At 66.2% G+C, this 13473-nt stretch overlaps 1 protein-coding gene across 1 annotated transcript in view; it reads right to left on the reverse strand.

Moving 5' to 3' along the window:
• FOXK1 (forkhead box K1) overlaps window positions 1-13473 on the reverse strand; it is a gene marked incomplete at its 5' end in the record, with an annotated part of 43694 nt that overhangs the window by 715 nt on the left and 29506 nt on the right. The window contains 7 exons of the mRNA XM_081091535.1: window positions 205-429; window positions 1198-1485; window positions 1570-1736; window positions 3154-3347; window positions 4155-4301; window positions 4716-4872; window positions 13193-13378. Coding sequence (XP_080947661.1) covers window positions 205-429; window positions 1198-1485; window positions 1570-1736; window positions 3154-3347; window positions 4155-4301; window positions 4716-4872; window positions 13193-13378 — 1364 coding nt within the window. The remainder of the gene's footprint in view (window positions 1-204; window positions 430-1197; window positions 1486-1569; window positions 1737-3153; window positions 3348-4154; window positions 4302-4715; window positions 4873-13192; window positions 13379-13473) is intronic.

Consider the following 13473-nt stretch of genomic DNA (forward strand, 5'->3'; position numbering starts at 1 on the left):
CCGTCGGATGCCCCTGCCCTCTCAGCCAGCTGGTGTGAGCTCTGTGACGGGGACTTTGCTTAGTGTTACAGTGCCCAGTGCTTAGCAGCTGCTCAGCTGGTGGATGCCGACCGGCTGCCGGGATGGCCTGGGAAAGGGCCCCTGGGCACTGACTGTGCCTGAACCCCGGGCTACAATGCGGCACGGAGGGCGGCAGGGCCTCACCGTAAGCGCTGCCGGCTACACTACTGGTGGGGACTGCGTGCCTTCCGTTTTGCGTGACGGCCCGGACCGGAAGAGGGTGCTGCCCGATGCTCACGGGCGTGGCCGGCTGCAGGATGGTGACCGTGTGCCCGGGGACGCCAGGGGCCATCTGGCCAGCCACCGTCTGGATGACTCGGCTGGTGGCGGGGATGGTGGCGAAGGCGATGGTGGGCTTCTCCTCCAGGCCTAGGGAAGAGCGCATGTCAGGGACCGCCACGCCAGCGGCGGCCGTGGCCATGAGCTGCGGGTTCCAGGCCCTGACACTGGGAAAAGCCATCGCTTCTCAAAAGGAAAATCGCTCCGAGGAGGTCAGTTTTAAAACAGCAGGAAAGCGATTCACAGCGTTTTACACACACGTGTAACGGTCACACTTTACAGCCAGGGTGAGCGAGGGACAGGGCTGTGACACACACGTGTAACCGTCACGCCGTACCGCCAGGGCGAGCGAGGGACAGGACTGTGACACACACGTGTAACGGGCACGCCGTACCGCCAGGGCGAGCGAGGGATGGGGCTGCTCCTGGGAATGACTGACCTGCACATAGACCCGCTGCGGCGAGGCTTCCCGTGGCCCCCACTGCTGGGATTTACCCGTTCGTTACCGGGGCCCAGGTTCCAGCTCAGGGCCCTGTAACTAGCTTTTACTTTACATGACTCTAAGGGCTCCTCGCCGGTGGCTCGGGAGGCCTCGTCCCCGGATCCCAGGCCCCAACCTCACAGCGCACCTGGGGCTGTGCGCACCGGCTGCTCACGAGGAGGGCGTGCTCTGGAGGGCGACCCTGCTGACTGCACGGGACAGACTCCCCAGAACACAAGGAGCGGGGAGTGCGGGCAGCAGGCTGAGAGCTGTCGGCCCCAGAGACTGCCCGTGCCCCGACCCCTGGGCTCTGTACCCCGAGGCCCAGGCTGGCAGCTCTACCTCCCGGAGCCCCAGAGGGACCACGTGGCTCTCACCTCTTGCCTCACTGCCCAGGTCCAGCACCGCGGTGCCTGCGGCTTCATGGGCGGCCCCTGCCGAGGCCTGGTTGGTGGTGAGGATGTACCCGTTGGCGGAGCTGGCGGAGGACGTGACCACCCTGAGCATGGTGACGGGGGGCGCCTGCTGCACCACGTGGATGGCGTGACCTGGGGGCTGCTGTGCCGTCACGATGGACGCAGGCATGTAGGCCACGGGCTTGGCCACTAAACTAGGAGGTCGGGGGGGCACAGCCATGATCACGGGCTGGGCGCTGACGGGAGAGCCTGCAGAGAAGGAGCGCGGGGTCAGCGGGCCCCCACAGCCCCGGCCCGGGTCTGGGTCTGCCTGCCGCCGGGGCCCCCTCTTACCGGGCGCGCTCTGGGAGTAGCGGTACTCTGGAACAGAGGCGAGCTTCGACCCAAAGTCAGAGTCGTGTGGAATGGGGGAGCCCTCCCGAGACAGGCACTCTGGAGTCTGCAGGCCGCTGGAGCGAGGGGACATCAGCCCGGGGTGGGTGGGCGAAGCCGGAGCGCTCCTGAGAACGGGGAGGGACCACGAGAGGGACCACGCGGTGAGTGCGCGGGAAGCAGGCTACTCCACAAAGTGGAGGCGCCCGAGGACGCGGACCACGTGCGGCCTGGCCTCCCCTGCCTGTCCCCACAAGGGGTCCCCATGCCTGCAGCGACGACGAGCTGCCCGGCCACCGTCACAGCCCAGCCCTGGGTGGGCGCGGTGCTGCTTGTGGCCACAGACGAAGCCACGTCCCGAGCACCTGCTCCCCAAGGGACCAGTGTCCCCCGGGAAAGGGCTCTGTCCTGTTCCCCACACAGGCTCTGTGGGCCGGGCACCGACTTCCCGCCAGGAGAGCCTGCGCGGGGCAGAGCCCACACTCCCGAGTGCCCCGTGCCCCCGAGTGCCCCGTGCCCCCGAGTGCCCCGTGCCCCCGAGTGCCCCGTGCCCCCGAGTGCCCCACCCGGGCCTGGAACAGCCCCTCCTCCAGCCCTGTCCGCCGGCTGCGAGCATCGGCCTCTCCCCTGGGGGACTGTCAGTGACACGCCCCCTGTGCCCCTGAACACGCTGGGCAAACCGTCCCACGAGGGCAGGACGCTGGGCCAGATGCAGCGGGGAGCAGTCTGCATTCTGCGTCTGTGACCCACGGCAGACGCCCCCTCTCCCTCCCCGACGGGTGCTGTCCCCGCGGCAAAGACCCCCCCTCTGGCCGGCCTCCTGCCTCCCGACCCTGCTGGCCAGTCCTCGCCGGGAGGCCCACGCGGTCACCCTGTTGGTGAAGGCCTCGAACGTGCAACTTCCTGTCTGGGCCTCGAGGACCGGGCTTTACTCTACAAACCAAACCCGTTTCCACCCACCTCTGCCCCCAGCACAGGCCGAGACCCAGCCCACAGCAAAGCTCTGCTTCCCTGTCCTCCTGGTCTGGGGGTTCCCTCCCCCCGGTTCCCTGTGCAAATTCTACGTGCAGCACAAGATTGGGGGCACAGCCTCCAATGTGGCCCCGAGACAGCCACCTTCACAGACTCCCGCACACAGGGTTCCCGGGCAGCGCTGGCACCGAAGGCACCGGAACGTTCCCCAGCCGCCCATGGCCGAGCAGCCCCCACAGCTCGGGGGCCCTCACCTCCAGGGTCTCGGGGCGCCTGCTTTGCAGGTGGGTTCCCAGGCTTTAGGGAGGGGCTCGAGCTAAAGGTCAGCAGGGCGGGCCGGTCCCGGGACGCTGTCCTCACAGGAAGGGGAAGCGCGGACAGAGCGCCACGCGCCGCCAGCCCCCGCCAGACGCCTTCCCACCGGCGCCGCCTCTCAGAGCCACGTGCAGGGGCAGCCACGGTCGCCGACTGCAGGGCTGGGGCCCACGGACTTGGACAGTCCCTCCCTCGGGACAAGGGGAAGGGCGGTGGTGCCCAGGGGCCGGTGTGGAGTGGCCGCGGCGGCCGGCTCACCTGGAGGACAGCGGTCCGAAGGGCGTGCGGAAGCAGGAGACGCCCCTCTGCCTGCGCTTCCGGAAGGCCTGCTCCACCAGCTTGGCTTCGGAGGCCGGGTCGATGCGCCAGAAGGACCCCTTCCCGGGCTCCTCCTGGGAGCGGGGCACTTTGATGAAGTAGCGGTTCAAGGAGAGGTTGTGGCGAATAGAGTTCTGCAGGCAACAGAGATGGCACCGCTCGCTAGCGCATCAGAAAGCCACGCCCAGTGCCCCCACCAGGGCGCAGGGATGCGGGACGAAGGTGACAGGGCCGGGGTTCAGGGGTCACACGGCGACGGCTCCCGCGGGCTGGCCAGGGCACTTATGGGGCAGTGCAAAGGCACAGGCAGTTTTTCCTGTCAAAGTCCAGGTCAGCATCGCTCCCACTCTTTAGAACAAACGCGAGACAGGAAACGCAATCCCTGGTGGAGGGCGTGTCCAGGTTGAAGCTGGCACCAAGCCTGGCTGGGTGGTTCAGTGGGTAGAGCGTCGGCCCTTGGACTAAAGGGTCCCGGGTTCAATTCCGGTCAAGGGCACACACCTCAGCTGCAGGCTCAATTCCTGGCCCTGGTCGGGGTACATGCAGGAGGCAACCAATTGATGTGTCTCTCACATCGATGTTTCTCTGTCTCTTGCCCCCTTCCATTCTCTAAAAATCAATGAAAAAATGTCCTCGGGTGAGGATCAACAAGAACAACAAACAAAACCCTGCACCGAGTCCACTGGCAAAGGAAAGAAACTGGGAGACACATGATGAGTGGGACACGCTGGTTACGCCCAATGCAGACACGGTCTTACGATCCCACGCACAGGAATGCGCCCGCGATGGACACGTGGCTGTGAGCACAGAGCCTAGCAACGTAAGAGCGGGTGTAGCCATTCTCACGCTCCTGGCCCTCCGCGGGCGGGGCCGGACGCCCCGGGATGCAGCCCATTTTGGACGCTCTGGGGGCCATGTGCCGTGCCGGGCGCGAGCCTCACCTGCCAGCCCTTGTCGGCCGTCCGGTAGTAGGGGTAATGCTTGGTGATGTGGGCGTAGATGCCGCTTAGTGTCAGCTGCCGGTCCTGCGCGGAGGAGATGGCCTGCACGATCAGCTGCGCGTACGAGTAGGGCGGCTTCGACTCGTCCTGGGGAGCAGAGCAGGCAGCGTGAGCGAGGCGGCCCCCAGCCCACCCCACCCACGGCCTCCCAGCGCAGAAGCGCCAGCGGGAAGGTCAGCCGTGTGTCTCCTTCAACCAGCGCCGGCCACCGCACGCCCGCCACGGGCTGCTCCCCACAGGAAGCGCCCTGGGCCTCCCGCAGGGAGGAGGGTCTCGTCACCATTTGCTGACACCTCACTCCTCACCTCACCGCTGATTTTAAAAGTCCTCGGGGGGGAAAGAAGCGAGACAGAGTCGTAAGGCAAAACCTCTCCTCTCAGACACTACGTGAAACTCTGCAACTGTCTGGTCCTCCGCAGACGGGAGGCGGGAATGCGGTGAGGAGGAGCGCGCAGGAGCACGCGCAGGAGGTGGGCGGGAGGGGCGGGCTGCGGGCGAGACCTTGGGGCTGTCTCCTCCGGACGCGTCTGCCTGCTGCTCCGAGGCGGCCTTGGCGGCGAACTCCGCGGCCAGCTGCAGGTCCGAGGTCACGTTCTGCACGAATCGGTAGCTGGAGGAGCCGGCCCCCCGTGGACTGGCCGGGCAGGAGTTGGGAACACTGTGGGGAGAGGACGCGCTCTGGTCGGTCTGTGCAGGACGCGGCCCGGGGCACGGGAAGCGCCCGCACCTCCCTGCTCTGTGATTGGATGGCAGCGCACCCACCGGGTGAAGGCGGGACCAGTTACGTCCTCAGCACAGACGCTGGCCCGGAGGCCGAGCCCGGAGGGCAGGCGCCGTGGCTGCGGGGCCGCCGCCGTCCACACGGGGGCACCCTCAGCGAAGGTGGAAGCCGGGTGCTGCTGCAGGAACCTTCAGGGGCGACCAGCCCTGCCGGCCACAGCCCCCTGGCTCCCTCTCCTCGGCTGAAACGGCCGCCCCGGCATCTCTGGCTCCTCCACGGCCAACCCCGCGGGCAGCCCAGGCTCCGGCTTGTGGGTCCCAGGCCCGTGCCACCCAGCGTCCCGCCTGCCGGGGCGGCGGCCCAGCCACAGGCTTCGGCCCCTTTCCTCTCAGTAACAAACCCCGAAGAAACACTGGCCCTCACCTTCATTCCATCACAGGCATCCGGAGAACACCCACGACAGCACGGAACCGGAGGAGCCTGTGTCCCGCCTGACGCCCTCCCCTCATGTCCCAACACCCGCAGCTGAGCCAGGCCCTCCCCCAGAGCTCCCTGTCTCCAGCCGGGAGGGGCCCGGTTACACAAGCTGCCCTGCGACACCTGGGGGCAGGGGAGAGGGCGTCCTGAGAAGTTGCTGCTGAGGAGGAAGGTGAAGGAAAGAATGAAACCCTGGCCGCGGGCAGCTGGTGGGGGACAGCAGCCCTCAGCCCCCAGGCGGGTCGGAGTGCCTTCCAGAAAGGCCCGTGAGGAGCGGAGACTCTAAGGACCCTCCCTGGGAATCCCTGCTCCTCCCTCGGGTCCCCGCACACGCCGAGCGGTGCTGTGCGTGCACAACGTCACGGCACCCAAACGGGACGCCGGCGGGAAGCAGCACCGCACCTTCCCGGGCGCGGCCCCGACACACCTGCTGGCGAGGTCGGCGGCGGGGAGGGTCATCCCAGGGCCCCTGCCACGCACGCAGCGGGGCTTTCCCGTGCGTCCTGGGAGCCACGCCACGCGTGAAGCCGGGGCGGGGGACACGCAGCCCGTGGCTTCTCCTGAGGTCCTGCGAGGCCCTGCAGCTGCTCCACACCGTCCACGCCCTCCTGGACCCGACCCCCCAGTGGAGAGAGGACGCGGTGGCTCCTGGCCACGCAACCCTTCCCCCGCTATTTTGTGGGAGATCAGAGAAAACTGCTGTCGCGCCCTCAGAAGGCCGACCACAGGGGTAGGCTGCCTCCCACAGGCCGACCTCCAGCAGAAGCAGGAGCGTGGGCCGGCCCGGGACACAGAGCCGCTCGCAGCCTCTGCCGAACCTCGGGCGGGGCCAGGCTCCAGACGTGCCTGTGCGCACGTGGCTTCCGGCCTCCGAGCCACGAGCTTCTCAATGAACCCTTCAGCCCACGGCCACCTGGGACCCCCACCCCCCACCCCGTGCCTCCAGGTCAGGGCGGAGGCCGCCTGGGACCCCCCCCACCCAACCCCGCGCCTCCAGGTCAGGGCGGAGGCCGCCTGGGGACTCCCTCCCCCTGACCCCGCGCCTCCAGGTCAGGGCGGAGGCCGCCTGGGGACTCCCTCCCCCTGACCCCGCGCCTCCAGGTCAGGGCGGAGGCCGCCTGGGACCCCGACCCCACGCCTCCAGGTCAGGGCGGAGGCCGCTGCACGCCATGCCGAGCGCCTGGGGCCGCTGCAGGATGGCCAGCGTCCCGAGACCTTCAGGCTGCTCCACCAAAACTGCCCGGCAACGAGCAGAACCGAGAGAACGCCTGAAGGAGAAGCAGAGTGTCTCTTGGGAGCCGCGCTGGCCTCCTGGATGGAGCCGAAGCAAAGAGCCGCTTGCTGAGGGCAACGCGACCGCCCAGGCGTGCGGGGCCTGGACCCGGGTGGAGAGCAGCACCGGGCACATGACTCAGGTGCCCGCCCCCGGCTGCGGTGCAAGGTGGACACAAAGCGAGATGCACGCGAGCGGCAGCCGCCGCCTTTTATGGAAAATGACCGGACGTCACTTTCCATTTCAGGCCATGAGTGGCGCCTCCTCCAGGCCTGGCACACGGCCTCGGAGACCGTCCAAGACACGCCTGCCATGTCTGTGCCCGCGCTCAGGCACTGGGCGAGCAGGCAGCGGCGTGTGGGGGGTACCCTGCGTGCCCGTGCGGCGGACACGCTACCGGCTGGGCACACAAGCCAGCTCGGCCAGGACATCGTGGAGGAAGGACCAGGAGTCAGGAGAGTGTAAGAGCAACACTTGAAACTAGAAAACGATGTGAATTACGAGGGACACTCCCCACCGAGGGTCTCCGCAGGTAACCGCCGGCCTGTGCGAAGGGAGAACAGTGACGGGCAGGAGGGATGGAAGCATTCACCGCTGGTCCCACCCCCCAAGACATTCCCCCATAAACAAAGGGCAGAGGGACAGGCAGACTCCGGGTCAGGGGAGGGGACTCCCAGGGCCCCCGGCACGGGGGTGTTTGGGGGGTGGGGGGGGTGAGGCCTGGACGCCAGAGGAAAGCCTTTTAGTGAAGGGTCAAGTGACAGGCATCCTTCTGGGCAGAGGGTGGGTGTGCCAGACCTCGAGCACAGAGACCTAACCCCGCATGGCACGAGAGGCTCACGCTGCGGGATGGGGGACGGGGGGTGGGGGATGGGGGATGGGGGATGGGGGACGGGGGGTGGGGGTGGGGAGAAGAGCACCGCCAGGGGCGAGGCTGATAGGGACCTGGTGCCGGGGCTACCCAGGAGGGCGCACGCAGCCACTGCAACGGCTGCACCGAGAGCACAGAAGTGCTCCGTGCCCTGGAGGCGACACAGAGGAAAATGCAACTCAGTGGACAGCCCTGGGGGAGCTTTCCTGGGAAGAGGGGGGAGGAGAAAGGGAACGAGCCTCACGGTGAAGTCAGTCTGTCACATGCAAACCTGAGAACTGGGGGTGCATGTGCCGCGAGGGGAGCGCTGGAGGGCAGTGCCGCCTGGTGAACATCACAAAAACAAACACTAAGACAGGAGCGAAGGGCATGAGGACTGCACTGTCCACGGGCACCGCTGCCCCTGCCCTCGGGGTGCCGGTCCGTAAGGAGCATCGCTGTGCCCGCCTCAGCACAGGCCTGGCCTCACGCCAGCCACCGTTTCCATTTGTCACTGAAATGAGTGTCTTGTGGCTCCTGATCCTAAAGAGCAGGTTTTTAATGAGAACCAGGCTGAGCACTGTCGCCGAGGTCAGGTGCTCAGACGTTTCTGAGGACTTGCATGAGGAGGGCCACAGTGAAGCCGGGCCACAGAGGAAACGGGCCACAGGGGAGACGGGCCACAGGGGAGACGGGCCACAGGGGAGACGGGCCACAGCGAAGCCAGGCCACAGAGGAAGACGGGCCACAGCGAAGCCAGGCCACAGAGGAAGACGGGCCACAGCGAAGCCGGGCCGCAGGGGAGACGGGACACAGGGGAGCCGGGCCACAGGGGAGATGGGACACAGGGGAGACGGGCCACAGGGGAGCCGGGCCACAGGGGAGCCGGGCCACAGGGGAGACGGGACACAGAGGAAGCCGGGCCACAGGGGAGACGGGCCACAGGGGAGACAGGCCACAGGGGAGCCGGGCCACAGGGGAGACAGGCCACAGGGGAGATGGGACACAGGGGAGACGGGACACAGGGGAGCCAGGCCACAGGGGAGCCGGGCCACAGGGGAGATGGGACACAGGGGAGATGGGACACAGGGGAGATGGGACACAGGGGAGATGGGACACAGGGGAGCCAGGCCACAGGGGAGCCGGGCCACAGGGGAGATGGGACACAGGGGAGATGGGACACAGGGGAGATGGGACACAGGGGAGACAGGCCACAGGGGAGATGGGACACAGGGGAGATGGGACACAGGGGAGCCAGGCCACAGGGGAGCCGGGCCACAGGGGAGATGGGACACAGGGGAGATGGGACACAGGGGAGATGGGACACAGGGGAGCCGGGCCACAGGGGAGCCGGGCCACAGGGGAGATGGGACACAGGGGAGATGGGACACAGGGGAGCCAGGCCACAGGGGAGCCGGGCCACAGGGGAGATGGGACACAGGGGAGATGGGACACAGGGGAGCCGGGCCACAGGGGAGCCGGGCCACAGGGGAGATGGGACACAGGGGAGCCGGGCCACAGGGGAGCCGGGCCACAGGGGAGATGGGACACAGGGGAGATGGGACACAGGGGAGCCGGGCCACAGGGGAGATGGGACACAGGGGAGATGGGACACAGGGGAGCCGGGCCACAGCGGGGCTGGACCACAGCAGGGCTGGGACACAGGGGAGCCGGGCCACAGCGGGGCTGGGCCACAAGGGAGACGGGCCACAGGGGAGACGGGCAGAGAGCGGGACTGTGCGCAGAGGGCGCTGTGAGGGCTTTAGACTTTGGTGCCAGTTGCTTTTTGTTTTACTTCATGTTCTGCTAACCTTTGCCAAGTTTCAGTAAACAGATTACTTCCGTTTTTGACGTCTACAATAGAACAGTCAAGAGGAGCTTTCAGAAGAAACAGCTTGTGCCAGCCGGGCTGAGTGACGCGGAGGCGCCGCTCTGTGCCTCTCGGGGTCAGTGCGGCAGTTTCTAAAGCTCGCTCCCAGGAGCACTTCCCAGACGGCAACACCCAGCAAACGATGCCCCGTTTCTTCTTTTCTATAAACACCGCTGCTTTCAAACGGAAAAAGTCCACGCTGCCTCGATAGCAACATTCGCTTGAGAGAGCGTTCATTCATTTTCTGGGTGGAGTGCTTCAGGGTGAAGAAAACCACCTGACCACACAGCACACACCCTGGCCTGGCAGCCGGGAAGCAAAACACTTGAAACAGGCGGAAGACGCAGGGCCCGAGGGCAGGGCCAGGGCCAGGAGGGCAGGGCCAGGGGGCAGGGCCAGGGGGCAGGGCCGGGCTGTTTACTAGGGAGAGCGTCCCCACGGTACAGCCACTCCCCAAATCTTGGAGCAGCAGGGGCTGGGGACAAGGTGCAGAGAAAACCAACCCAAACTGAACAACAGGTCTCCAAACTGCAGGGACCCAGCAGCCAATGGGGCGAGAGGGTGGCAGCCTCACCAAATTAGGAGACAAACAGGAGGAGAGGGGGCCCTGGGCCAGGCTGCCTTCTTAGAAAGGGCTGGGCTGGGCTGCCAGGCGCTCCCCCAGGGCACTTCCTCCGAGAGAGGCGGAGCTGCCTGGTTTCCAGGGGAGGACCCCCCCCACCCCCCCAGGGGAGGGCAGCCAGGCTGTTGGCAAACACTGGGCGCCTCCCTGCAGAGAGGCTCTTGGGAGCTAAGCCTGGCAAGGCCTCTGGGGTCTCTGAAGGCTCAGCTGAATTCCAGAGCCAGAGAAACAGTGTCAACACAAACCCTGTTCCAGTTACTGCTCTCCCTGCTCACGTTTTACCAAATGAAAACAGGAAGCCAGGCCCCTGTGGGCGGCAGATAGAAGGACAGAGTGGAACCAGCAGGACGGAGACGGACGAGGCAGCCCCTAAAACAAGTTAAATATAAACAGGGCGCCGCCGGGACTGTCAGAGCAGCAGTTCCAGAGACACTGCTCAGTGAAAGGGCCTCCTACGCCCTGGACGCCCTCGGCCTCCTCTCAACAACAACTCCTACCAGCTCCCCGAGTCTCCTCACCAGGCGGCCCACTTTTATTTGGAACATGACTCGGAGATACATTTACTCTATGAAGCTCTCCAGGTACGAACCCAAACACTTGGCCGATTATAAACTCATCTATATATATATAAAAGCCTAATGTGCAAATTGTCCCCGCGGGAGTTCGAATGGGAGACCGATCACTCGCTATGATGTGCACTGACCACCAGGGGCCGGCGCGGAATAAAGGAGGTCCCAGCCGGCAGCCAGCAGCTGGGGAAGGGAAGCCCTGGCCAGCAGCCAGCAGCTGGCAACCGGCAGCTGGGGAAGGGAGGCCCTAGCCGGCAGCTGGAAGGAAGGCCCCTATTGGCCCTGATCGCTGGCCAGGCCTAGGGACCTTATAGTGCACAAATTTCATGCACTGGGCCTCTAGTTGTTAATGCGGTCCAGGGTGAGGCTGGGGGTCAGGGAGAGGCTGGGGGTCAGGGTGAGGCTGGGGGTCAGGGTGAGGCTGGGGGTCAGGGAGAGGCTCGGGGTGAGGGTGAGGCTGGGGGTGAGGGAGAGCCTGGGGTTGGAGTGAGGCTGGGGGTGAGGGTGAGGGTGAGGCTGGCGGTGAGGGAGAGGCTGGGACTCAGGGAGAGGCTGAGGTTTGGGGTGGGGCTGCCCGCTGTGGTCTCCCTGGCCGCGTGGAGCACACCACGCCGTCATGGGCCCTCACAGCTCTGGTGCTGCTGGGTAAAGGGTCAGCTTCAGGGTGACGCACAGCCTCACACATTCCGAGTGCACAGGCCGTGTCCTGCATCTGCAAGTTGTGTAACCACCACAGCGTCTCATTCCAGACATTTCCTCACGCCGGGAAGAAAGGCCCTGCCACCACCCAGCCGCGGCCGCTCCCCGACTTCCTGTCCCTGCACATCTGCCTGCTCTGCTGGCTTCCCACCAGCTGGCCCTGCACATGGCACACTGCTGTCGAGGCACCACACTGAACATGCCTTTAGCCCGAACCGCGTCCACGGAAGGGCAGTCACCTCCCATGTGTCCACTCATCGGCTGGTGGACCTGAGCTGTCTCTGCTTTGGGGCTGCACGAACCTCATTGCCCAGCTCGGCGTGCGCGCCCACGGACCTCCCAGCCGAGCCCGGCGTGCGCGCCCACGGACCTCCCTGCAGAGCCGAGCCCGGCGTGCATGCTTCTATGCGACCTCGGGCCCAGGGCACGGCTGGGTCAGATGGAACACTGCTGAAGTGTGAAGAACTACAGACTGTTTTCCAGAGGCCGCTCGCTGTGCTGCACTACGTTCTACCCGTGTGCTCATGACATGCGTGGAAAGGCAGGAGCACTGCACAGCGCAATCTAAGTCTGGGCTCAGGTGGGGCCTCCCTCGAAACTCGGGTTCGAAGTGTGGACACACAAGGATGCAGCTAAGTCTGGGCCTCAGAGCAGAGCCAGCGGGACGAGTAAAACAAGCTCGAGCAGAGCTTTGGTGAGTGCTGGCCACGCGGAGCAGCACAGCGCGGACGGCACTGAGGACAGACACAAGGCCCGGGCCGAGGAGCCTGCCCCATCCCCCCGGCCGCCTGCCCCCGGCCAGGCCGCCTGCCCCATCCCCCCGGCCAGGCCGCCTGCCCCACCCCCCCGGCCGCCTGCCCCCGGCCAGGCCCCGGACTTGAGCGGGGGCCCATTTGCAGCTGCCCCCGAACTCTCTCTGCAGGAGCAGGACACACCTATCACGGGCCCTGGGGGAACCGACTCCCGCAGCTCAATGCGAGCGACTCCCAACGTGTGACCAACACGTCTCGGTGGAAAACAGGCGCCAGAGACACGGGATCATCACAGAGATGAACCCGCGTGTGGTTCCCAAGGGGAGCCTGGCCCAGGGAGGAAACAGCCACCGGATTCGCGGCGAGCCTGGTGCACAGGGAGGCAGACCAGCCGCTAGCACAGCCCTGCACTCACAGCGGTGCCTGTGGTCCGAGGCCCTGGCAGAGCCCGTGTGCCTCCCGGGGCTGACACTGCGCCTGGACGCACAGCCCTGCGGAAACGCCCGGGGCCGGGGGAGGCGAATCGCCAAGTGCGTGCGTCGGGGCTTCAGAGCCTCCCCCCCTCCCCCCCACACACACAGTGAAGGCAGGAAAGCCATGTCGTTTTAAAACATCCTCAGCGAAGCAGGAGACGATCTGAAAATGCATTAAGCCTGACCCACAAACACCTCATGCCACAGGGGAGATGTCGCGGGAGGCCGCGGTGGCCGCAGTGACAGGAGATCAGGGTTGGCAGGTGCCGCAGACAGCTTGGCCGCCGGCCTGCACACCGACCTCTGGTGGCAGGCTTCCCTCTGGAACTGCCCTGAGGCTGTCACATCGAGACAGACGGGGACTCACACACACGGTTAACATGCTCTCACGTCTTACAGAGCCTGTGCTTGCTGTCAAAGGCCCTCACATTTCAGACCGGCAGCGTGACGAGCGGGGCGGGACTTGCGCTTTGTGAGAGAATTCTCCAGGGACCTGTGCCAAGGGCCAGGTCCCCAGATGCTCCTCCAGCTTCAAAATGCCACCCAGGGCGTCTCCAGCTGCACAGAGCACACGCAGGCCCCACTCGTCCATCCAATCTCCTCCTCAGCACCCCTGGCGCCCAGGCCCCGGCCCGCAGAGGAGCCGGGAGCTCCCGGGGCTGAGCTGCTCACCTGATGGTGCCGGTCGGGGAGGGGATGGGGCTGACCAGGCTCCGGAGGTCCGGCTCCGGAATGTGGATCCTCAGAGGGGAGATCTGGGGGTAGAGCGGCCGCAGCGGCGAGGCGGGGGCCTCCTCCTGGTGGTAGAGCGCCGTGAACTGGATCTTGATGACCGTGCTGGGGAAGCGGAAGGTGCACCTGCAGAGAGAGAGAGCGCGGCGTCAGCTCAGAGCAGAGGAGAAAGCGCAGTCAGGAGGGACCTGCCCACGGGCCCTGAGCCTGCACAGCCTCGC

This window comes from Myotis nattereri, assembly GCF_964212035.1.
Source record: "Myotis nattereri genome assembly, chromosome: 5".
NCBI classification, from domain to species: domain Eukaryota; kingdom Metazoa; phylum Chordata; class Mammalia; order Chiroptera; family Vespertilionidae; genus Myotis; species Myotis nattereri.